This window comes from Coenobita brevimanus, chromosome 65 (assembly GCF_032717465.1).
Source record: "Coenobita brevimanus isolate Jiangsu-jjx chromosome 65, ASM3271746v2, whole genome shotgun sequence".
Taxonomy (NCBI): Eukaryota; Metazoa; Arthropoda; class Malacostraca; order Decapoda; family Coenobitidae; genus Coenobita; species Coenobita brevimanus.
In genome coordinates, this window is record NC_137018.1 from 44810426 (window position 1) to 44836167 (window position 25742).

Sequence of the window (25742 nt, forward strand, 5' to 3'; positions counted from 1 at the left end):
ATATATGTGCCGAAACTTCACCACGAAGAAGAGTATGCAAAATAATCAGAGGAGAAATGAAAGTAGCGACAGTGAGTACTGTCGTATATTGCATCTTCAGACAGAGTGATACAGAGACGTGAATAGTTGAGGTCTTTTATACACACCTACAGCCACTCCCTGCACCCAATGTGTATAAAAGACTTCTACTCTTAAAGTCTCTATCACTCTGTCTGAAGATGTTATGTACGAAAGTTCTCACTGTCACTACTTTCATTTCACCTGTGGTTATTTTGCATATATACAAAATATATTATATATATATATATATATATATATATATACACACTGTAAGATGGGGTTATTTGAGTCACCTGGGGCAGTTAAACTCAATAAGGGGTAATGAGATTCAGGTGGTCCAGACAGTGTAACTACTGATATATTTCACTTTTTCATATGGTACTACGTTCTAAAATTACTAATTTATATTGTACATGAAATTTTGTGATAGCTTGCTGAAGGTAAGTGAAACTATGATCAATTTTTCATTTGTTATTTTCATAATTTTTTTTGAGCTGTAATTTGCAACAATAAAGACAAGATTAATTGTATTTTCCTCCTCTGTCCCTTGGATATATATAACAAGCTAAGTGTCATTAATGTTTATCTATCTACCAAAGTAAGTTAGCTGTTTTCATTTATAAAATACTATGATTTTAGACTAATGGGGTGGTTTGACTCAGCCCCCAGCAACAATCTGACTTGGCACTTTGGAACAATTAATGTGCTGCAACTTCATCAAGTACTATCTGGACAGTTGTAGACACTACATCACAGATTTCAAGGATAACCTCCCAGGTATAGACTGAGTACATGGCTTCCTGAAGAGCCATAAAGTCCTACTGTCTTCCTGGATATGTCAAAATATTCGAGGAAGTGGGCTGCTGTCTCGGAAGAGGTCGTAGTGACCCACTTTAAAAAACTACAAGACACCCTTAGAGGAGTACCCCCTGCATACATCATTACCTGTGGCAAAACCAACATCACAGATGATCCTGAGAGAAAGCTCCAGATATTCTGTCGTGTATAAAAAATGCGGAGGGTATCATGAATACGATGAAGAGTTCAACATCCATCCCGTTCTCCATCACTGCCAGTGGAAAGCACCTTAATCCATATGTTGTTTACAAAGCTGAACGTTTGCAGCAGTCACGGACTGAAGGGGGACCAGTCGATGTATATAACCAAACTACTACTGGCTGGTTCGATTTGAATTGAAGTAGAGAGAGCAAAAAGGTGGGTCTCGCCCACAACCAAAGGACAATATTGGGCAAGAAGGCATTGAAGGTCGGAGCAATTTGAATGAAAACTTCGAATGAGTCACTGAAGGAAAGCTCACCGAGTCCTATTGCCCCACATCAGGTGTTGATATACATTATCTTTTTTTTTCAAATATGTCTTAGCTGTGTTTTTCTATGTTAAAATCCATTTTCACATATGAAGTTGGATTGTTTGTGTTTCATTACCCATACAGTAAAGCTTTTTTAGTGCCCTAAATGTTGCACTACAAACCTTTGTACAATGAAAGCCCCATCTTTTTCTGTGTGTGTGTGTGTGTGTGTGTGTGTGTGTGTGTGTGTGTGTGTGTGCATACATACATGCTTACATACATACCGGTACATATATATATATATATATATATATATATATATATATATATATATATATATATATATATATATAATATATATATATATATATATATATATATATATATATATATATATATATATATATATATATATATATATATATATATATAATGGGCTATACATCAAAGCATGGTAGTCCTGAATACAGGTACATGCACTATTCACACATTCATGACCATTAAGTACCTCCAGTTTAGTTACCAAGACCATACCCCAGATTCCTCATGTATATGCACTTTCATCATTTCTCATTCAGAAATGACATACAACATTCAGCTATATGCAAGGTAAAATATCAAGTCAGGAACAAAAGCTCATCTTCTGATAGTTGAGGAACTGTGTGTATAATTTCCATTCTAAGAAACTAATGCACACTACAGCTTACTTCTAATCAGAGAAGATATTCTGATTTGTTTTGCCTTTATAATTGCAGTTATAGAGCTTCTATGACACAGATAAGGTCTGCCCCTAAAATACATGGCTACCATAAGATATAGGAATAACACTGAAATTATGGCTGAATCATGTCCCCAAAACCTTACACACGACTGAAACACACAATGTAATGCTATTTCTTTGAGTCATTGCAACCTCATCTTTTCAACAGTAATATTACTGCAACTCAAATGCAACATTCTCACGTTTGTTTTCCAGACCCATGAATGGTGTAAAACAGCTTTGCTCTTCCTAACTGCAAAGAAATAAAGATTACTTCACAATAGCATATGGATAAAAATATTATCCACATACTTGCTTCAACAATACAGTATTATAAGCATGACACACAAAGGTATAATACTTGGAAATGTCTTTATTATTATGCAATATTTTCAATTTTAGTTTGAAAATTGCCTAAAACCCATCATATACTCAACTACTGTTGCTGTGTATGCTCATGTCCAAGAATGTGTATGCTTAATATACAGTTATGCTTAACAAGCATAACTTTTATCTTGACTACAATTGCAGTAACCTATGGTTAAGATATATAAATACACTGCTACTAACCTAGTGTATAGGACTACAGAACATGTATTTCTATTTACTTATGCAACTGATACTGCATTGATCTTGACAGTCTGACAGTACATTACACAACTTGTAGCTCCATATCAATCATGACCTGAAATATGCATCTTATTTCAAAATATCCTCAAAATGAAAATAACTAATGTGCTCGCAGCATTCCATGTGTCTAATTTGGGGGGCATAAGACTGCTGTCACCACAAATCAAACAGATGATGCAACTGCTCACACCATTTTGTTACCAATTATGAAAATTACTTGTATGATATCAGACAGTAATTTTCCTGGATTTTACCTCCTCAGCAATGAGCTCCTGGCACAAACCATACCTCCATGATGACACCCTGCTTTTCTTTGTACTGTTAGAGGGTTTTCAGGTAAACAGTTGTCTTCTCTTCACTTTCACTTACTCTCCCGGCCTTCAATATAGCGTATCTGGACGAGAGCATTGCTACCAAAGGAGAGGTCTGTCATACGAGACCAGTCTGTTTGGCCCAAAACAAAACCACGTTCACGGGCTGCCATCTGCTTCTTGCCCTCCTCTATGTCAGCCCAACGCACCTGTGGCAGAATTACTGAGTTACAGTACAATACTTTAAAGGTGACAGAACAGACATTTAAATACAGTATTTCTGAAAAAGTTGCTCCTTGATTTTAAGAAAATTACAGCACATAAGGTGTAAAATTAAAACACAAATATATGCACAGAATAATATTAACATAATAAATGTTTGTGGAGTAACATACCCACAAAGTATTAATGAATCGTGAACATAACAAAGAATACTACAGGCAAGTGTGAGGCAAATCAAGATACATGAAATAACTTTAAAGAGTGATCTTCATCATAATCATTACCATTTAAATTTTCAATGCCTGCACAAGCAGACTATGGGCTACTTTACAGATCTCCATGGTGCAATATATATTCATACTTCCTTTGTTAAGGCCTTAGCCCTGATACTGTCTCTTGGTTCCTCAATTCATGATTTCCTTGGAAGATCTCTCTCTCTCAGTATCTATATCTATCTGTCTATCTTTCTTCTCATCTATCTATCTATAGACAGATGCCTAAGGGGTGGCCACAAACAAATTGCATCCATATTACCCTGTCCCCTGCCACTGCGCTGCCCTCCACCTAACTTACACCCCGCTTCTCATATACCTCTCTACTCCATCCCGCCATCTCATCCTTGGTCTCCCCATCCCTCTTCCCCTCCCCCCTACCTCACTCACATACACTCCCCTAGTTAGTTTCTCATTCTCCATCTTCTCTACATGGTCAAACCACCTCAATGTACTTCTCCTAACGCTTTCTGCCACATCCACACCACATCACTCCTTCACTTCCTCATTTGTCAATCTCTCTCTCCACATACCCATTTGCACTACTTTCACTTTTTGACTTGTGTCCTTTCCATTAAGGTCCAAGCTTCACTTCCACATATTAGAGTGGGGATCACTTCCATATATTAGAGTGGGGACCACAATACTGTCATGTAGTGACCCTCTTACTTCCATACTCACTTCTCTATTTCTTATCATTACTTTCAATGAACCAGCAACCTTTCTTCCTTGTTGTACCCTTTCAAGCACTTCATCCTCACAACTTTCATCCCTACTCATCACACTACCCAAGAACTTAAATGCATTCACATTTTCCATTTCCTCACTAAGCATTCAGTGACTTAATTTCTCTCAAGACCACAACTTTCCTCTTCCCTACATTCATCTTTAGATTCTGATAATCTCCCAAACTCCTTCACCAGGCCTTGCAGTTCCCCTTCATCTTAACTTAACAATAAAGTATAATTTGCAAACAACAGAACAGGAAGATTCCAAATGCTGCCTTCATTCAATACAGCCATTCCAACATCCAATGCCCTTCCCGGTATCTCTTTTATAACTCTACTCTGAACAATCATGGAGACATGACACATCCCTATTTCAATCCAACATTCAGATATAAAAATTCATTTAGTTCACCATCCACACACACTACAGCCCTACTGCCCTCATACATATTCATCACCGAATTCAACAGCTCCCCATTTACTCCACATAATTTTAATATTTTCAATAATCCTTTTCTATCCACTATGTCATGTGGCTCCTCCAAACCCATGAGGGCAGCATACAACTTCTTTTCCTTCTCTAGAAACTTTTCCACTAAACACCTTAGGATGAATATCTGACCTACACAACACCTTCCTTTCCTGAAACCACCCTATTCTTCTCAACCAGTCCCACTGTTATTTTCCCAACTCTGTCAATAAGTCCACTGATCCATCCATCATCTAAACCTACGTTGCCCCATGAGAAGCGGGGTTAGGAAAGTTGGTCCTGGCATTTAAGATGAGAGTGACCAGCCTCACTCATCCCAGAGTGGCATTACGTGTGCAATAAAAGTACTCTATTATATATATTCTTCCTATCACACTAAGAAGAGAAATACCCCTATGATTACCACACACTTCTTTTTCCCCTTTTCCCTTGTACAGGGGAATAATTATACCTGACTTCCACTCCTCCGGAACTCTACAGTACTTCCATAATCATTCTACTACTATCTCTCCCTTGTGCTTCAGGATTTCATCACACACACCCTCTATTATTCCTGGGGCTTTCCCCATTTTGACTTTCTTCACTACTTCCATTCTACTGATCTCTTCCTCCATTCTCATCTCCCATTATCTCCCAGCCATTCCTCAGCCAATTAAACTAGTGTTACCTTCATTCTCTATTTTTAACAATTCCTCAATGTGTTCTCTTCATCTGCTCACTCTTTCTCCATTCTCCATCAGTAATCTGCCATTTTTATCTGTCACTCCCCTACTACCTTCTTTATCACCCTGTCTTACTCTCTTAACCTTCTTCCAGAACATTTTCCTACATTACCAATACAACAGTCCTGTATGAGACAGCCCTAGCATGTAATCAATATGAACAATGGGTGTTAGTGCCAAAGTGGTGACATGTAGTGGTGTACAGAATGTAAGAGGACTATTTGGCCTTGGGGACAGGCTGTGAAGCCTATGCCCAGAGTTGGACACACACACACACACACACACACACACACACACACACACACACACACACACACACACACACACAAAAGCCACAACTGCAGGTGTATAAGCTGACCTATGTATAGGACTACTCCCAATACATCCACACAAAATATGGGTTTAGAGGTACACTCTGTGCATAAGACGAGCCCCAACTCTTTGAACACGGAGTTTGTTGCCCCAGTAACCCCAGGCCTTTATCACTGATATATTTTATAAAAATTTGTCTTCATATAGAAAACATGTTGTGTCTGATGATGATGATAGTAATATCAACAGTTTTTGACAATATATGTACTACAGTAGGTATGTGTAGTACACGAGCTCACAGTATGCGAATCTCATTGTACGTGAGGACCTATTTTTTAAAATGAAATTTTAGTGTATTTTTTAATAGTGACGCGAAATGAACTCGTAATAGGCGAGACAGCAGCGAAGAGTGGCCCAAATCCGGGGTTTCCCTGAGCACACGACATTGCCATCCCAAGAAGCGCCAAGTTGCCTACGTTCCCATCCACCTTGTGACGTTGATGATGCGCACTCGTGATGTGATGCCCATTGTGCCGGTTGGAGGGTGGAGAGAGAGGCCCAGCAGAGAAAATAGGCACGCACAGTAGGTACACTCGCTGTTCCAGCTATGCTCTCATCCATTCTGAGGCTATTGTTTTGTGTGCTACAACCATTCCCGTGATCACCGTACTACACCAGGATGTCTGCCACGTCATCCAGAAAGAAGATGTGCATCATCCATGCCCTGAAGATGGAAGTCATCAAGAGAAAGGAGAAGGGCAAAAGTAACACCACCACTGGGAAGGAACTCGGCTTGGCGGAATCAACGGTATGGACAATATGGACGAACAGGGAGGCCATAAAGAAGACTGTTAAGACATATGGGACAGCAACACTTGATGGGAGAATCAGGCTGACCAACCGGGCAATAATTCTCATGAAGCAGTACCTGGCAACATACATCGTGAGGAAAGAGAAGGAGGGAGTGCCACTGAACAGGTGCTACATTAGGGATCAGGCAAAGCTTTTCTACAAAGCTGCAGCTCAGAAGCTTGGTCTCAAGAAACCATTCAAAGCCTCCAAGGGATGGCTAGGCTGGTTCCTGAAGAGAAGGGAGCTACGTCACATTTGCCTCACCGGCAAGCGTGCATCAGCGCATGAAATGGCAGCCAAGGACTATCCAGCCATCCTAAAGGGGATAATCAACAAGGGTGGCTACAGCAGGGACCAAATCTACAATACTGATGAAACGGCCCTATACTACAGGCTATGCTGAAGTCTACTTATATGAGTAAACCTCAGCGGCAGACCTAGGAGAGAAAAATGGACAAGAGCAGGATAACGGTGATGTTCGCCGTGAACTTATCAGGCTCACACAAGATGCGGCATGTTGTGGTTCATACTGCAGCACAACCAAGAAACTACAAGAATCTTTGCTGCATGGATGATAGTGGGATGTACTGGTACAGCAACTCCAACAGCTGGATGACAAGCAGCATCATGTCGGAGTGGCTGCTGTAGCACTGTATCCCTGATGCCAAGGCGAAATCCCAGGAACTTGGCATTCTCTTCAAGGTGCTCCTCGTCCTCGACAATGCCCCAAGTCATCCAACCTGGCTAGCAGACCACAACAAGGGATGCAAGATCATTTTTTTGCCACTCAGAACAACCTCTTTCATCCAACCGCTAGACCAGGAGTTGATTGCAACGATGAAGCAGCTATACCATCAGTGCCTCTACGATCAAATCTGCAGCAAGAATGACAACCCAGTGGAACTGCAGGCAATCCTTGACTTGGACACTGTTGGAAGTGATGTCACAGACACCGAGGTCCGGTGGGACTCATCACCCGCTCCACCCACTCCATGCACAGCACCCGCACCACCGACCGCTTCAACTCCTGATGAGAATGTAATGGCTTTTTGGCAGCTATTCAACCTCAAGGATGCCATCAACTTCCTGTTGTCTTCTTGGGCAGATATCACCGACGCAACAATTAACCATGTCTGGCACCTTCTCGTCCTGCATCTGTGTGACATCACACTGCCAAGCAGCTTTCAGTCCCTGGCTGCTACCGAGGCAGCCACTCTCACAACTGCACAAGCTGTGCCTGGGTTTCAGGGCATCACACTGGAGGAGATCAGGGGCTTACATTCGGCAGCAGTGGAGCAGGATCCCAAGGAAGTCATGCAACGAGTGGACGAGGCCGACGCAGAGCAGAACAGCCAGCACCAGGAGTGATGGAGAGTGGAGACTTGTCAATGATGGTGATCAGCCGCGTACTGTGTGTCCTAGATAAATTCAAGGAAGAATTCAAGGACATCGTGCACTGTCAGTTGTGAGTGGTGGAAGTGATGATTCACTGGACAGAACCTTCCGCTACTACATAGACAGGCACAACCAGGAGGTTAACATAAGGAAGCAAACCCTCATCACCCGTTACCTGCGGCATCAAGAAAGTGAGGAATCACTCCCTTCAACATCAGAAGAGCCATTTCCTGGTGAGGATCAAGAGGTTGATGCGATGTCAGAAACAGACTTTGAAGGGTGTATGAACGAAGTGAGTGCATTAGCTAGTGAAAATGTCGAAAGTGCAGGTGACGAGAGTGGTGAGGAAGGTAGTATGCTAGGTGGTGCAGGGGGTGCACACTAGGTGCCTCAACCCTGCCTCGGATCCCCTTCTTACCTCCATCAAGCCAGTTGTCCTCTTGGGTTAAGGTGAGCAGCCATATTCTTGTTGGTTAAGCCATATCCTTGTTGATTTAGTAAAGCCATAATCTTGTTGGTTTACTTTATCTTAGGTAATATGTCTTAGATAGAGTCCCTGTACAGTACAATACTTAGGTCTGAAAGGAGTCTCATGGGTTACCAATGAAAGGGGGGTGCCAACCACATGTAATTTTTCCCATAAGTTTATGTATTCACAGTAAGTGAATTCCTAGTGAGCGACCTCCTCTGCCGCCCATTAACTCGCGTACTGTGCATACCAACTGTATATTCAGGGAAACAGTGGTCAAGGTGAGTAGGTTGATGTTCTCTATCACGCCTATGGATCCCATAACCACAGGATGTAGAGGCTGGGATTTTATACCCGGTGTTTTGGACGACCCCCAATTTTGGGCATTATTAATGAAGTTCAAGAGTTGCACTATACACTGTCAAATACGGTAAACTTAACCCTCACATTCCTTCCAAACTCCTTATCCACTCTCTTCTTTCTCTTACTAATCTTTTCACCCCTCCCTTCTTCCTTGAACATGACTCTCTCCACACTGTCTCCCAACTTCCTCCATGCCTCTGTGTCCCATCCATCCACCACAAGCTTTCTTCTTTTGTGCCACAGTAAGTAACATCTCTTCATTTCACCATGCTGTACCTTGCACCACCTTTCATCTTCTCTTCACCCCACACACCACCTCACATGCTGCACAGAGTTCTTGCACATACCTTCCATCTCCCCCATCTGCTCCAAATCATATCTACCCAATTGCTCCTCCACTTCTCTCTTACATCCTGCCTTTTTTTCCTCTTCCTGCAACCTTTCTACCCTCTTTGTATGGACTCCCTCCGTCAACCCTTCTCTCCTATTCTTCCAATGTATTTGTACCTCAATTCTCAACTATCAAGTGAAGGCTAGAGAATCCACAACCCCCAACCTCTGTATGCTCTTGCATCCAGCGTGCATGTGCGCACACACACACACACACACACACACACACACACACACACACACACACACACACACACACACACAATCATTACCTTCCGTTCATCCAGCTCACCACCCACCCTTCTCATCATTTGCCAGGTACACGTGTGGAACATTCTGTGCCTAAAAAGGGCACCGGCTATCACGAAATCCCCTCTCCGCACAAACGTCCACTAAAGAACTACAGTGCTCATACACTTCTGCAAGCACACCCCTCACCAACTACTTCATCCACCTTCACATCCCTACTTTTCCATTCATATTTCCATCAAAAAACACTATCCCACTCCTCTCAAACTTTTCCATGTATGCTTCCACAACTGTCCAGAACTCTTCTTGCATTCTGCATGCACAGTCTTCCATCAATGCATATAAACAAACAATCACCCAAGCTTGTATTCCTACTTTCAATCTCAGCCAAAAACCATCAAAATCATATTCTTATACCTCCTCTCAGATTTAAAGACTCCATCCTCTTCATGTATCCAAAACTACCTTAGTCTATTCCTACCCTAGATCCCACCCATAAACTCTAAACCTTACATACCTCTCATCTCTGCACCAGGTAACCTACCCGTCTGAGACATATCATCATCTATCAATCCTAGTTTCAGTTACAGCTACGTAAGTTTATTTTCATGACTGGCCCTATCCAACTTTCATCCACCTTTTTAAGTTTTAAAGCTGTGTTCAATTTATCCTTAAACCTCTGTGCGACCACAGACAAATTCTGACAGGCTCGTACCATTGTGGCACAACGATGGCATAATTTCATCTCAATGACTTTGCCACTTAAAGGTGTTATTTTTGGTCTTACATAATACTTATTGTGATCTCTCCTCCATATTTCAACTTTTCAAAGGTAATTTATTTATACACCAAAATCAAAATCTTTCCAACCACAAATGACCAGGGAAAACTCAGTTATGATGATGAAGGCAAAAGCTGTACTTTGTTTTTGATGACTTGGAAAATACAGTACTTTAGATATGGTACCTAAAGAGGATATGGTGAACATTGAGGAAACTGGGTGTTGAGGAATGATGTGTCAGAGTGGTTATGATAAAGTATAAACACACAAGTACCCAGTGTGAATGAGACAGTGATTTCTGAGTTTATTTGAGACTTCTGAGCCCTCTGCTCTTCATTACAGGGGTTGAGGCAATGTCGATTTAATTCAGGACTGGCCTGCCCTGAAGAGTAATTGGCAGATGATGTATTACTGATGCCCCAGAATGAGAGAGTAAGAGAGGCCACAGGAGGTGAGGAGACGGAATAGAGTCGAGGGACTAAGAGAATAAGAGGATAAAACAAAAGTGATAATCATCTGTAGTGAATGATGCACCTTGGTGGCAGAAGGTGTGTGTGCATGTGCTGTGCTGGAAAAGTGTTGGGAGCAATTTAATATTATGTAATGATATTGTGGGGTTAACAGAGGTGACAATGGTGGTTTTGGACCACTTCTGCTACCTCAGTGATAAAATCAGTGAAGGAGGTAGTAATGAGCAGTGCATCCTGCAATAGCACACAGTGGTTGGAAAACCAACCTGACATCACAAGTGTTTTCATTGTCCATGAAAGAGATGGTGTTTGGTACCTGTGTACCTGTGTTAAGCCAGGTGCACACTAAGTTGCAGGCAACACAGGTGTAGCAGCACAGAACAAGCCAGAAATCTATTAATAGTTATTTCAATGGAAAGCCCACACACTGGGATGCAGGGCAGCAAAGTGTAGGTGCAGACCTGTATCAGCCTGCGTAGCACTATGGTTGGAACACAAATTTTTGCTTCACACATGGCATGTGCCAAGTCAGGACAATGGCATCATACGAGGTACTCACAGAGGCTGTATGGAGTGAACTGGCACTGTATGACACTAGCTATTGAGATTATATGAATGCCAAACTGAAGGGTGTGATATGTGAAAGCATAGCAGATGCTCAACAGTTTAAAGACAGTGAGTGGAATATATCTGACTGAAAAATATATGATCAGGTACAGTTGCCTTAACGAGTCCTTCCTGGTGATTAAGTTATGTACATAATAATCAACCATATACTGTTTGTACTGTACTTGTTTGGCTTGTAATTAATCTTTGAGTACAATAATATCAAAAATACTATATAAATATCATACACAAAGAAATACATTACAATTAAAATAACATAGTCACCAGGTGTACAGGAATTGCATGAGGCACCTGAACCAGTACATGATAAATGTCACAACACCAGTACATTTTATTCAGAAAATACTGTACTGTTTATGACAACATTACAAGTGAATAAATGAGGCAAACACTGTTGAATAATACATTAGCAAAGCAATCATTAGCAGGAGAGCAGAGCGGGTACCACATACCATAAAAGACTGCTTCTCAAAGTGCACATCACACCTATGCTGCCCTGTATTGTGCTGCCCTACCCCACCCTGTGTCTGCCCTATGCTGTGCTGCCCTGCCTCTCAAAGTGTACCTAGCCTTAGGAATGTCATACTGTACAGTAATGACACACAGGGTGTAAAAAATGAAGTTATCGTGAGTCTCGAACATAAATGATACGAGAATGATCTAATTGACGTGTGAAGCTGGATGGCAGGACATCCTCATAAGAGCCGAGAAGATGGCTGGGTGCGGATAGCCTTAGGAAGGAACCAGAAAGAAGACTAAGATGGTTTAGATAGGCTGAAAGGATGGTCCCAGGAAGCTGGGTGAGGAAGAAGAGAAACTTTGAGGCACCTGGTCGCCAACGGAGGGCTAGACCAAGGAAGACATGGCATGAAGTGGTGTGTGCTGACCTTATACCTAAGAATATATATAGTATTTACTATAGCTGGCTTATTTTTTTCTGAGAAAGATTTTTAAACCCTTTTGGCTACAGAAGTAATCTGATTGGAGGACAGATTAGACTAGTAACCAAGGTGATTCAGTCGAACCTCATAACTAATGCTCATCAAATTTCATGCAGCCACATTTTAGTTTTCAAATGTGAGAAGCACCCAGTTCTCTCACATGAAAATGAACCAACTATAGAAAGCAGGTGTGGGAAAGAGCAAGTTGGAGAAGTGTATCAGATGAACTCATCTACCCCTGTTACAAGGAACACAGAAGTATCTGAAAATGATGACAATGGTGAATCACGGCTGGAACAAGAATGCACAAGGTGTCTTAAAGTCAGAAGTCGGCCGCAGCATGTGGTCAGCTTCAAGTGCAATATATGTATGAGAGAACAAAGGGAAAAGGTTAGATGGGAGAGCACAAGCTTGAAGATGTGTCTTTTGTAGTGTGAAGAAAAAATTTTATCTGATTGATATGATATGTGTTTTTGAAGAAGTTTATGGAACTTTTACATCCTGACACTGAAAAGACTTGCTTTACATGAGTGGAAAATAATATGCTGCATGTGTGAGAAGTGCAATGCTTTCTTACTACTGAATTATGACCAGTAAAGGAGGATGAGAGCTACAAGTCAAAGTGTACAGAGATAAAGATAGCTAGAATGCCATGCAGTGCTTCCCTGAATGACAGAGCAGCAAATGGTATGACCAACAATGGCCATCTGATAGGTCATCTGGGAACTGAATGCAATGGTGATGTGATATGATGTATGAAGGAATACTGGGGTGGTTTTTGACCTGTAATGGGAGTGGAGGACAAAAACTGGGTTGAAAGGCATTAGTGCATTAACGTAGAGGGTAAACTATATTAAAAAATAAATAAATAAATAAAAAAAATCGAGATACGGTCCTACAAAATAACCTCAGGATTAAGAGACTGAATGAAGATGTTGCTATAAATCATGTGGCATGGTCAGTCACCATCAGGTGAGCAGCCATGTACAAAGCCTTTCAAAATGGAAATGAGTGCCTACAATGATGATGATGATGATCATCATCATCCAATCCTACACTGCCCCATGAGGAGCGTAGGAGCCCGGGGCTAGGCAAGTTGGTCCTGATATTTTAGATGAGAGTGACCAGCCTCACTCATCCCTGAGTGGCATTACGTGAGCAATAAACTCCAACCACCCCTTGGATAGAAACCTTCACCGGCTCAATCCGATTGGAATGCCATAATTACCCACTAAACCACCAGGCGCCAAAATTTGGTTGTGCGGTTACCACCCAGCATAGTAAATGGTTTCCTGGTATACAGAAAACCATTTGGCTTGTCACTCAGTGTAGAGTTACCCACAGGCAGAAGGAAGAGGAAAGACAAAAGAGGGACCATAAAGTCACCCATAGGCAGAAGGACAAGGACACAATGAAGGAAAGAGAGACAGAAGAGGATGGAAGGAAAAAAGGATAGAGAAGAGGAAAGGGCGGACACCTGAGAGCAACACTACACTGAGTTATATCAACTAAAACATCTTCTACTATCCAATTCTAAAACACACCACCACCACCATAAACTAAAGCCCCCTGACCACTTCCACCAAAACATCCAAATTCTACACTGCCATTTAACTCCATAAAAGCAAGAAAGACAATTCTGTTAATGCCTGATAATATTACATTCTGCTGAAGGGAACTTCTAGCACCTCAGATCACCTGCCTAGCCAATAATTTAAATCCCAACAACTTAAGACCCAAACCAAAAATCCTTTACAAACACTTAAAACCTATGCATCTTAATTTTTCCTACCGACTGCTTTCTTACTAAATTCATTCCCCTATTTCCCTATACCCTTTCTCTCACTATACATTTATCTTATACTTTTGCAGACCTACACTGGACAGAAGACACAGCACTCTAATGGCAACAACAAAACCCAGATAAGAAAAACTTTTGATACTTACCCTCTTCTTGCCTGGTTGAGCTACCTTGCTATCATAGTCCTCTGAGAGTTGGAGCCAATCCTCAATGGAGCGTGGTTGCCCACTGCCTAGCCTCTTCTTGGCAGACTTCACACCATCCAACTTGTCTAGAAGTCGGGCCATGTCAGGAAGATGCGTAGGTTATCAACAAGTTGAAAATTGTTTCTTTGTACATTATCTACACCTTAAATCATGATGTAACTTACCTTCAACATTACAGTATTGTACCATTTTCTACCGTGTGAACCAGAAATTTCATGATGGCAAACATCTTCAACTTTGTTTAATAAGGAGCCTAACTCAAGATCAAGTAAACCATCAGTCACACCCAACAACTGACAATCTCTTCAATTCTGCACTAAGGTATCTATATCTGCTTTCAGGCTGGTTTCAAACAGCAAAACTCAAATTTCTGATTTACTATGTATCTTATGGCAACCCCCCCCCACACACACACACACTGTCCCATGCATTACAACCTATGATGAGCTTAAGTCTTATTCTATATTCTACATTAAAAATTGATCTACCCATCCACGGAGCTGCACAAAAAAAAATGTCCAAGTGCACAGACAGTCTTCACTAAGTTCACTTCATGTAAGCCATACTACATCACCATCACCAACATCACTCCAACTATGCTTCCCACCGCAGAGCCCAGAAATAAACAGAAAGCAAAAAAGTAGGATAACTATCAAACATTATATCCCATGAAATGGACCACACAATCATTCAGACATCATTCAAGTTTTCAAACCCAGTTTAGTAGTCTTTTATTCCAGATCCACCACAAGGAATCAATTATTCTGTCAACCCTTGCCATATACATCAATACATATTTCATTGATCCATTTTAATTTTATGTTAATTCCTTACCTTCCATAACTCATACACACCCATTCACAATAACCATCCATAATATTCTTGGTCTCCATGGCTTCTTCAACCTTTTCACTCATTTGTTGCATATCAAGGGCATCACAGCGCTGATAACTTTACTTCCTTGGGCATTACAACTCTCTGCAGTCAAACTGCCTACAATTTCCACTTCCACTATGTGATTCACCTAAAGTGTGATATCTAGGAAAAATAACTGAGAATCACTAAAATACGACTCATGATATTATGTAACACTATTTCAAAAATGTGCAGATGCACAATGAATGCTACCATCCAATGGGTGACAGCCTAGCTGCAAACTAACATCATTAGCCTCTTGTACACTGACTCCTTCCAGCCCTTTGCATGGAGTGATATGATGATTTACTGCTCTCTCCTGCCCCATAATAATCAACCAGGTACTGTAACTAACTCTAATATCTGTTTTCTATATATCCCTAGCATATTCATGCCCACTCATTATCTATTACTTATCAACATGTGCCTGAGGAGCATTTAGGTCAGGGGCAGTTGAATAGGTTAGGAGGTGAAAAGGGGGACTTTGGCTTGGAAGATAGGATCAAAAATCCTTCATGCAATATACTATTTATATAAAGTGATTTTGTATTACATGGCATGAGGTTGGTATCAAAGTGTTGTGCTAGAAACGAACTGACCATACTTTACACATTTACCTAGTGGTAGGTGATGGTGACCATCATCCACTCACTTGATGTACAGCTGCCTACTTCTTCCTTCAACTCTATCATTCTATTTTTGTCCACCCTCCACTCTTCTTACTTCTCCCTTCCCATCTTGTCGCTTTTTATCACTCTTCTTTCCATTTCATGTGGCTCTACAACGAGTGACGAGTCTAATGGTTTCTTGTAATCCAGGAAACCATTTACAATGCTGAGTGGTAACCACATAACCATATCACGGAGGTGAAGCATATTATGGTGCCCCTGTTAACTGACTCGATTGGCAACTCACCATCCACTCACTCGATGCAGTGCTGCTCTCGAGTGTCTGCCCTTTCCTCTCCTCCCTCCATTCCTTCCATCCTCTTCTGTCTTTCTTTACTTCATTCTATCCACGTCCTTCTGTCTACGGGTGACTTTACACTCTCCCTTTTGTATTTCTGTCCATTCTTTCCTCTTCCTTCTGCCTGTGGGTGACTCTACACTGCATGACAAGCCAAATGGTTTCCTGTACACCAGGAAACTATTTACTACGCTGGGTGATAACCATTGTGGGAAATATTTCCCTCCAGAGCAGTTGCGCTTTCTACTTTTTATAACAGTCGTCCCTGGTTAGAAGCAGAGGAAAACCAGAGATCGTTGTCACCTGTTCAGGCAGTTTTTATAACCCAGAAATTACGTTCTCTTTAAAAATTCTTATTATTGATATACTAAATGCTACTGCGTTTAACCCTCATGGACAACTATAATGTAAATACTTGCAATTATATGGAAATTTCCACTGAGCTAAACTGTGTCTGTGCGTTAGAAGACGTGGCGAGGATGAAAAGGTCCTCATGTAAAGCAGATGTGGATTTAAGATATTCACACAGTTAAAGGGAATATTTGGTTTAATTTTAGTTTAATTAAAACTACGATTAATTTGTTAGATTCGCCCTGTATATATCATGATGTAATTTAACTGTATTTAGCATAGTAATTAATTAATAGTTGGCACCTCTACCATTCTATGAGGGAGATAAAGGCTTGCCTTGCCACTTCACTCTGCTCCTAGACCTCGTCGAGTTAGCACTCTGATCCCAGACCTCATCGAGTTAGCAGCTTGTACATAAACACTCAAGGACACTTGAAGCCCAAGCAACTACAGAAAAGCGGCTCATCATCATCTGCTGTCCGAACTCCCTGGCTAAGTAACCTTTAAGAATTGGCCAATTCATGAGGCGATTAGCTAGGAGATAGAAGAGCAATAGTTAGGTGAGGTAAGGTTAAGGTTCATCTAACCCTATGAGACTTGCTTGAATTTACTTAAGGACAACTTTAGAGACGAGTAACGATCTACGAGTTGTTTATTAGAAAACAGTAGAAATTTCTTACATTGTGGTGCCCTGAGTGAGGAGCTCCGATTTGTTCACCATAACCTCAAAATATTTTTCACAACCATATAACCAAATTATGGCGCCTGGTGGTTTAGTGGGTAATTATGGCACTCCAATCGGACTGAGCTGGTGAAGGTTTATATCCAAGGGATGGTTGGGGTTATTGCTCATGTAATGCCACTCAGGGATGAGTGAGGATGGTCACTCTCATCTTAAATGTCAGGACCAACTTGCCTAGCCCCAGGCTCCTACGCTCCTCATGGGGCAACATAGGATTGGATGATGGATGGATGGATGGATGGATGGACATCCACCAAGGAATCAAACCTCCACACTTTTTCCAGCATCCTGCTGTGGCCTACCTGTGGCATGGTGCTGCCAACTATAAGGAAATGTTGGTTAACTGCATGGGAATGTCCAGCAGGGACAAGTGATTCCCTGTGGTTGATGGGTCTGCTTGGCCATAGAGACTGGGGTTGATCAACAACACATTTACCTCTCTTGTCCATTACAAAACTGAGGTACTTAAACTCTTCTACCAACACAAGTGTCCCCATTCACCAGCACATCAAATCAAGTATGCACTCCTGTCACTAATTATCACTTTACTCATATCTACATTCATTTTTCACACGTGTTGACATTCAAAAAAAAAAAAAAAAAAAAAAAAAAAAATGAACCAGACTACACTGATAATTTTCAATAAAAATGGATTTACTGCTCAGAACAGTTTCATTTCACATCCTACTTATTAACCCTTTCCCATCAGGGGTACCAGTAAAAAACTGACGTGGTGCGTGACTTTAGCTGAAGCGCTATGCGAAGTAGCATATAGATGTTTTACTACTACCACTCAAAGTAAAGTTGCTGTTCACTGTAGAGAGCTCACTTTGGTTTTTGTTTTGAAGCTTAGCAATTGTACTTTATGTTCAAGAAAGTAATACACACACACACATACACACACAACAGTGAGTAGAATTTAGACATTTGGTTGATGGCCAAAGTCATCATACGAACTTCTGAGCCTCAGAAACCAATGACGGTCAAAGCCGTCAATGGTATGTTAAAGGGCTAAAACTTCAAAATTTCCCATCTTCCTTGGACAGTTCTTAGAATGACCGAAATGTGCTTGCTGACAGATCGAGAATCCAGGCTGCATAATTATTTTGAAAGAAATACATTGCAAGAGTATGAGAATTAGAGACTTCACCAGATCCTGTTTCAGAAATCTGCCACTAGGTTTGTTTTCCATCGCCCAGCTCTGATGCGGGGTAAGCACTGGAAAAGTAGCCAGTGCTTAATTTCTTTTTTAATTTTGACACAAAGTAAAACACCTCAAAACATATTTTACTCATCAAATTACCCAGATGGCATGATATGCTACAAAGAAATAACAATATGGGAGCCCTCTGATTATATATAATGTATAATAAGGTTCATTTTGTAAACTCCGCTTTCGTTAGTTTGCTCTTCTCTGTAAGCATAACATAGAGACAAAACCTAGGCAATTTTGCATGAACCATCCATAAAGCAAGATGACAGTGATTAAAATATTTGTCACTCATTAGTATCCACAAAAGAAAATAGATGTGTAGCCACATATTTAGCAACACCTTTCGATATGCCGCCCTGCCTGACGTATGACTTTTCTTAACAATACGGACCTGTTGGACGTCTTGGTCATCTTAGTAACCAAAGTCTAACAAAAATAATTCTTTTAAATGTTTCCCTGGCTCCACTGCACAGTTTAGTAAGTTTAAACTTCAACTCCTCGCACTCTATTATGATTATAGTGTCGTACCGCACTGCCGTTTGTTTGGATTAATATGGCTGACTCACCAACTAAGCAATCGTTCAGTACATTATTTTCAGAGGAACTGCTTACTATTTTAAAGCATGCATAAACACACACACCAGAACTCCTGAAGGTAATCTCCTTTTACTAACTGCAAACGATTTATTCAAATATATGTAAATAGACAGCACACTATTTTAGTCCCCAAGCTAAGATTCTCTGAAAGCCTGCTTATTCTTTCTTTACAGGTATATATATATATATATATATATATATATATATATATATATGCGCTTGATTGAATAGGAAATAATATTCCTATAAATAGCAGTATTATTATAAACTTAGTATTAGGTACAATTTCACAGGTCATTAAAACCCCACAAAAATATTTAATCGAGGCTGGGCGAAACTAGACCACCTGGTGGCAGACCGCTGAAACAGGTTTGGTAAAGCCTCTAATTGACAATGCATACAAGTACAGTACTGTATTAAACTGTCTTTGGCTTCAGTTGATTTATTTTATAATGATAATTACTTTAAGATATATATATTATTCAACAATCAAACACTACTGTTGAAATTGTATGTAGGAAACAATGAATATACTGTACCAGCAAATGGTGTAGAGACTGCATTGGTAGTACTTGCAGTGTGCAATTTTCTCAGTGAGTTGTTCCAATCTTACAGCAGTGTGATGTGTTCAATGTTTAAGCAGCTATAGAATACTATGGCCATATACTACTCTTTTACTAAATTAAAACTGTCCTTTAGTGCAACTGTTATCCACTGACAATATTCAGTTCTGTACTGTACTGTTACATCAAGGTTAGTACATCTGTCGTTTCTATAAAAGCCTGGGACTTACAACTCTTACAATCTTGTGAAGTAAGAAATCTGACTGTTCATACAAACACTTCAGTTGATCATGATTAACCCTGGAACACAGTCATGGGAATTTTTACTACTAAGACGGTTCTGGGGTATATTGTGCCCCCCCCCTTTTTTTTGGGGGGGGGGGAGGGGGGGTTATAATGAAAATTTAATAAATCTGTAAACATTACAAGAAAATATAACATCTGTACTTCCAGAATCCGTTATATTGTACTTAATAATGAGGTATATTAGGTTCCTTAGGGGCTACTAAATAAAAAAATGCCAAAAAAAATTTTTTTTTTTTCTTTTTTTTAACTGTAAAAGAATGGTAATTTTGACTGAAATAAAAGATAATTTATATATTTGCTCTAAAAATAGGTTTTACTGCCATTGTAACACGTTATTTATTCATTCTTTGGTTATTCTTCTTGGGTACAATTTACCTAACCCCCCCCCTACACTGCACCACGTGCGAGGAAGCAGCGCGACACTACCTTCCCCTACTATGGTCCTTTTGCAGCAAGAAGTCCGTTCGGGGTGTGGCAGAAGTTGGAATTCCCCCCGAGTGCGACGTTGCCAATTTGACCACCAATTATCGGATTATCACTCTGTCTCCCTACCTACCCCCATCTCACCTGTTTCTCTCTCTCTCTCTCTCTCTCTCTCTCTATATATATATATATATATATATATATATATATATATATATATATATATATATATTTATATATATATTTATATATATATATTTATATATATATATATATATATATATATATATATATATATATATATATATATATATATATATATATATATTTTATATATATATTTATATATATATATATTTATATATATATATATTTATATATATATATATATATTTATATATATATATATATATATATATTTATATATATATATATTTATATATATATATATATTTATATATATATATATTTATATATATATATATATATATATATATATATATATATATATATATTTATTTTCAACTTTTTTTCCACACCACCTATGAGGTAAAAGTCTAGGCGCGTTTTATTTTTAAGAGGTTTCCTCTGTAGGCCTAATCCTCTCTCTGACCCTGGGTCCCTCACCGACCTTGGCGTGGCAACATGGGAAAAAAGCACTGCCACGTGTCGTAGAATTCATTCAAATCGTTGTTATAATTCTAAAAAGTGATACTCAATGTTCTATATAGCTTCCTTTATTATATACAGAATATAAAAAAACAATTTCAAATAGCACACAGATGGGAAATAAGAGAGAGAGAGGCATGTCCTACGGTTGATTTGGCAGCATCGCTAAAGGTGATTCACCAGGTGGGCCCCACCCTGAACGGACTTCTTGCGGTGAAAGGACCATAGAACACACTGAGACATGAAGCTACTGAGAGACCCACGGGACTGCTCCCTATCACCACGCACTGGTAACGTGATGAAAGTGGTGACGTAATCTCACAACCCACGACCGTGTTTAAGGGTTAATGAAGCTGCCTTGTTTATATCCTAACTTTATGCACCATTCAAATCTCATTCATTCTCCACAAAATATTCAGGCTTATTTTCTCTAATTTTCTTACTGTTCTCCAAAATTCTACAATGAAACAGTCTCCATGACACAGATGTATAAACTGTATATATACAAACTGACTGACAAATAATTCCCCTAAAACAATTGAATCCTTTGAGGAGTAGAGATTTTCCTAAGCAAATTAAAAATTACCTGGAATTTTGAGGAACAAAGATTCTCCTATGCAGATTAAAATTATCTAGTATTTTGTGGATTAGAGATTTTCCAAAGCAGATTAAAATTACCTGATATTCTGAGGAGATGAAATTTTCGTAAGCAGAATAAAATCTGGCATTTGTCAAAATGAAATACATAAGTGTGACATCACTCCTGAAAGGACTGATAATAAGAGAACAAAGAAAGTTCCTGCATTGGATCTGCCTGGATTACAAAATGTCTTTAAGATCTTGAGTGGAGAGACTAAATATAACTAAAAAGAACTATCCCACTTATCAATATTTGTAGAATCTTTTCTCATTACAGTAAACCCTCTCTACAACAAGACTCCGTTTACCAAAGTTTGATTTTCATGAACCCTTTGGGCCAACCAAACTTCTCTTATACAGAAAGGGGTTTAGTGTATGTGATGAATATAGCTGACTGACCAAACAGTGTCAGTCTAGCTCTGCCTGACATCATGTAAACACTTGTCACCACTCTGCCACTTGGGATACTTTCTTTTACTGTCTTTTGTACTGTACTGCAATTCATTACTAATCTTAAATTTTTTGTGGTTTATTGCACATACAGTATGTACACATACAATAAAGAGCTGCACAGCACTAGACCAGACCCACAGAAAAGCCAAACACATTAGAGTACTTGAACAGTTAGGGTACCATAATGAACTAACAAACTTGGGTAAGTATATGACGAACCTGGGTTCATGAATTAAGATGACTATAAAAAAATTGATAAAATTTTTTAATTTAACAATTTGCTACTTCCCTCAGTTACTTTGTTTATAGAGGATTTATGACTAGTTAGATTACTGGAATTACATGCCAGGCAAATACAAGGACTTTCAATGTACAGTTAGAAGATATGAATACTTATTGTAGTTATACTGCAAAACAAATAAAGGAGATACTCACCTAGCTTATCCTCTTGGCTTTCCGGGGTATCCCATTTGCTCCGAATAAAATCATTATAAACCTGTGGATATATGTCAAATCATATGGCATTATGAGCATATGTAAACCTATCTACATCACTACAGCAAACTGACCGTAAGGTTCAACTGTCAGCCGGTCACTGAAATCTTCATTAAAAAAATAATGCTTCACTCATACCGAAAATGTGTCAGTGTAAAATATTACACACTGAATCAGGGGTTTCATCAAATACTCCCACATCAATTTTCTTACACTGTAACTCATATAACTTCAATACCGTATCAAATCTGACATATAATTACTATTACTATATGAAAATTAAGAGAATTTATGTTTTCCATACTATGTTTAATGCACACAAGTCAATTTTTTTTGTGTCAATATTTATTGAACTGATTACCAGTTCATTAATTTTTACATATCCTTAACTAACTACCTGTGCTGTATGGTTACAAGTACACTGCTTGAGGGCATGTATCTTAGGTAAAGAGAACAGTATATAACAGTTTCCAAATATTCAGCAAGTACAGGATACACACATGTAAAGCAATATGGCAGATGAGTATGCAAACAAACTCACTATTAATGCAACTCCAAAAATACAAGGTTGAATTCAAGGTACCTGTCAGTTTTCACCCAACACCCAGAAAAATACACATCTTAATGTACTGGTAACACAAAAATTACTAACAAAAGGGGTAGTGGCATTCTTTGAAACTGTTTCCAGTAATATATCTCCTGTTTGACTGGGCTGGGAAGTTAATACATACGACACCAAATCAGATCTATCTGATAAGTACAGGGTTAATATGGAATTTTTAAAACATTACTACTGAAGTATATACACCACAATAAGCAAGTGCTGTTACTACTGACAAAGTGATAATTCATTCATCCAAAGTTGGATTGTCATGTACAATACCTCCCCACCCCCACCTCCATCCCCAACCTCCACTCCACAAAACAGACAACAAACAATAACCACTGGGAACCTTAAAATCAAAATGTTCAAAGTGTTACTGTCACTCACATTAAGGTGACTTTTGCAGTGCTAATGGAAAACATATATATATTACCATAACTTATAACACCATAAATGGCACTCAGTACTGGCAAAGAATTTAATTGTGAAACAATCATTCTGTATATAATGTACTTAGCAACTCTACAAACATTTTTTTCATTTGCTGTACTGCAAATGGAGCATATAAAAATATATATGGTGTATATAATACCTTAGTGACTGATAAATCGTTCATGCAAATTTTGGTTAAGGTTCACAGTAAGTACATCATCAACATGAAAACAAAAATACTGTACTGTATAGTACAGAAATTATACCTTAATGGAAAACACTTAGTCTCTATAAAGTACTATACTGATATTTCTGAAAAGTCTTAGGATATTAACACACTGCAAGACTCATTCAGGCCTTAATACTCTGCAATGCAGATACACCATTCTATCAAGTTTAATGTATCAGCACCACATATTCCCAAAAGAGGAATACAGGGATAACTGTAAACAAATAAAAGATAAAATATTTAAACTCTTTAAGGAGAACTAGCCGTAAAAACAACCAAAGGCAATCAATATCAAATACAATACTTCAGGTTAAAGAGAAGAACCTGTGGAAAGAAATTTTATTGGCAAATGTTTCAATGAAAACACTAACATAGATGAGTGACTGTGAGAACATATATCTCTTACTGTGACGTTTGTGGGAAAACTCTATTAACTATAACCTCAAGTAATGAGTACCTTTGACACATTCTTCAGCTCAAACATGTCATTCATATTCATCCAACACAAGCAAACTTCAATGTGCACTATGTATGTAATGTGACGTGAATACCTTTCTAACTGTGATGATTATAAATGCTAAACACTCTGTGTTCTTTAAAGTAATTATTTAAAGGTACTCTTCTTACAACACACATTTGTCCTAGTGTCTGCTTTTACATTATCATCAGTTCACTGGTTCTTAAATGGACAAATACAGTAAATCCTCGTCAATCACAGGGGTTACACCACATGAACACCCGTGAGAAATGATTTTCCATGATGTAATGAAACCCTCATAAAAGGATTCCTACAACTGTGGTTCAACTATAATGGCCTAAAAATCTTTGTAGTGTTCCAAAATATCACCAGACACTGAAATATACTTGCTTACGGTGTGCTCTGAGATTATTTAACAAAAAAGTCTGTTAAATTATCCCAAAATACTCCTTAAGCTAGTGTATTTTGTGAAGGTTTATTCAAGAGGGGAAAAAAAAAATGGAGCCAATAAAGTTGAGTACAGTCCTGTACTGTGAAAGACAAATGCTTACTGCAGGGCAAAAATTACGTAGTCATTGCAGAATCATTTCAGTCACTTAATGGCAGCTGTTTGAATATCCTCACATTAAGTACTATCCTACCATGAAATTTAAACCCTCCAAGAGAAACAGATGCAATTACCATACGCCTTCTGTGAACTGCAATGACCAAAGACAGGTACAATATGAAACTTCTGAAATGTATGAGCATACACTAGGTCTAACAGATGTAAAGGCCCTGCCACTTAGGTTCATCCAAGCACGCAATGAAGCACTGCAACAGATCTGCTTCTGGCCATGGTAAAATTATACACTACGAATACAGGCCCATTCAGCAATTAAACGCAAATCATTATTTTTAGAAATATATGTATTACTTTACATGGACAAACAGGTCCATGTTGTAGCTATATGGAAAAATTACATCAATGTTTTCACAACAGCCACATGATCTATCAAAAACACTGGACTTCCAGAAGCAGGTAAACTGTATGGTGAATAGCTGTAAGTCATCAACCAGCTGCTGTTATCTGAGCATACAGCTGCAATCAAAGCTTGTATGCATTCAAGTTTTCGGTCCAGAAAGTAAATACAGGTGTGCTGTGTGGCCATCCCCTTACACAGAGATCAATATGGCAATGTAGATATCACCTGCTTACTGAAAAAGTACTACTAGTCTGGTAGGTTTGGAAGTGGCTGAAAAACAAGCTGGCACTCTTCCTACTCCCATGATTATGGTGGTATGCCTGATGCATAATACACACTGAC

At 39.2% G+C, this 25742-nt stretch overlaps 1 protein-coding gene across 1 annotated transcript in view; it reads right to left on the reverse strand.

The window, feature by feature from the left end:
• Positions 1-2496: 2496 nt before the first annotated feature.
• LOC145405080 (uncharacterized) overlaps positions 2497-25742 on the reverse strand; it is a 193457-nt gene continuing 170211 nt past the window's right edge. Inside the window, exons 21-23 of the mRNA XM_080276590.1 lie at positions 22633-22693; positions 14301-14425; positions 2497-3279 (exon numbers count right to left, since the gene is read on the reverse strand). Of these exons, the coding sequence (XP_080132716.1) occupies positions 3121-3279; positions 14301-14425; positions 22633-22693 (345 nt within the window). The 3' untranslated portion in view covers positions 2497-3120. The remainder of the gene's footprint in view (positions 3280-14300; positions 14426-22632; positions 22694-25742) is intronic.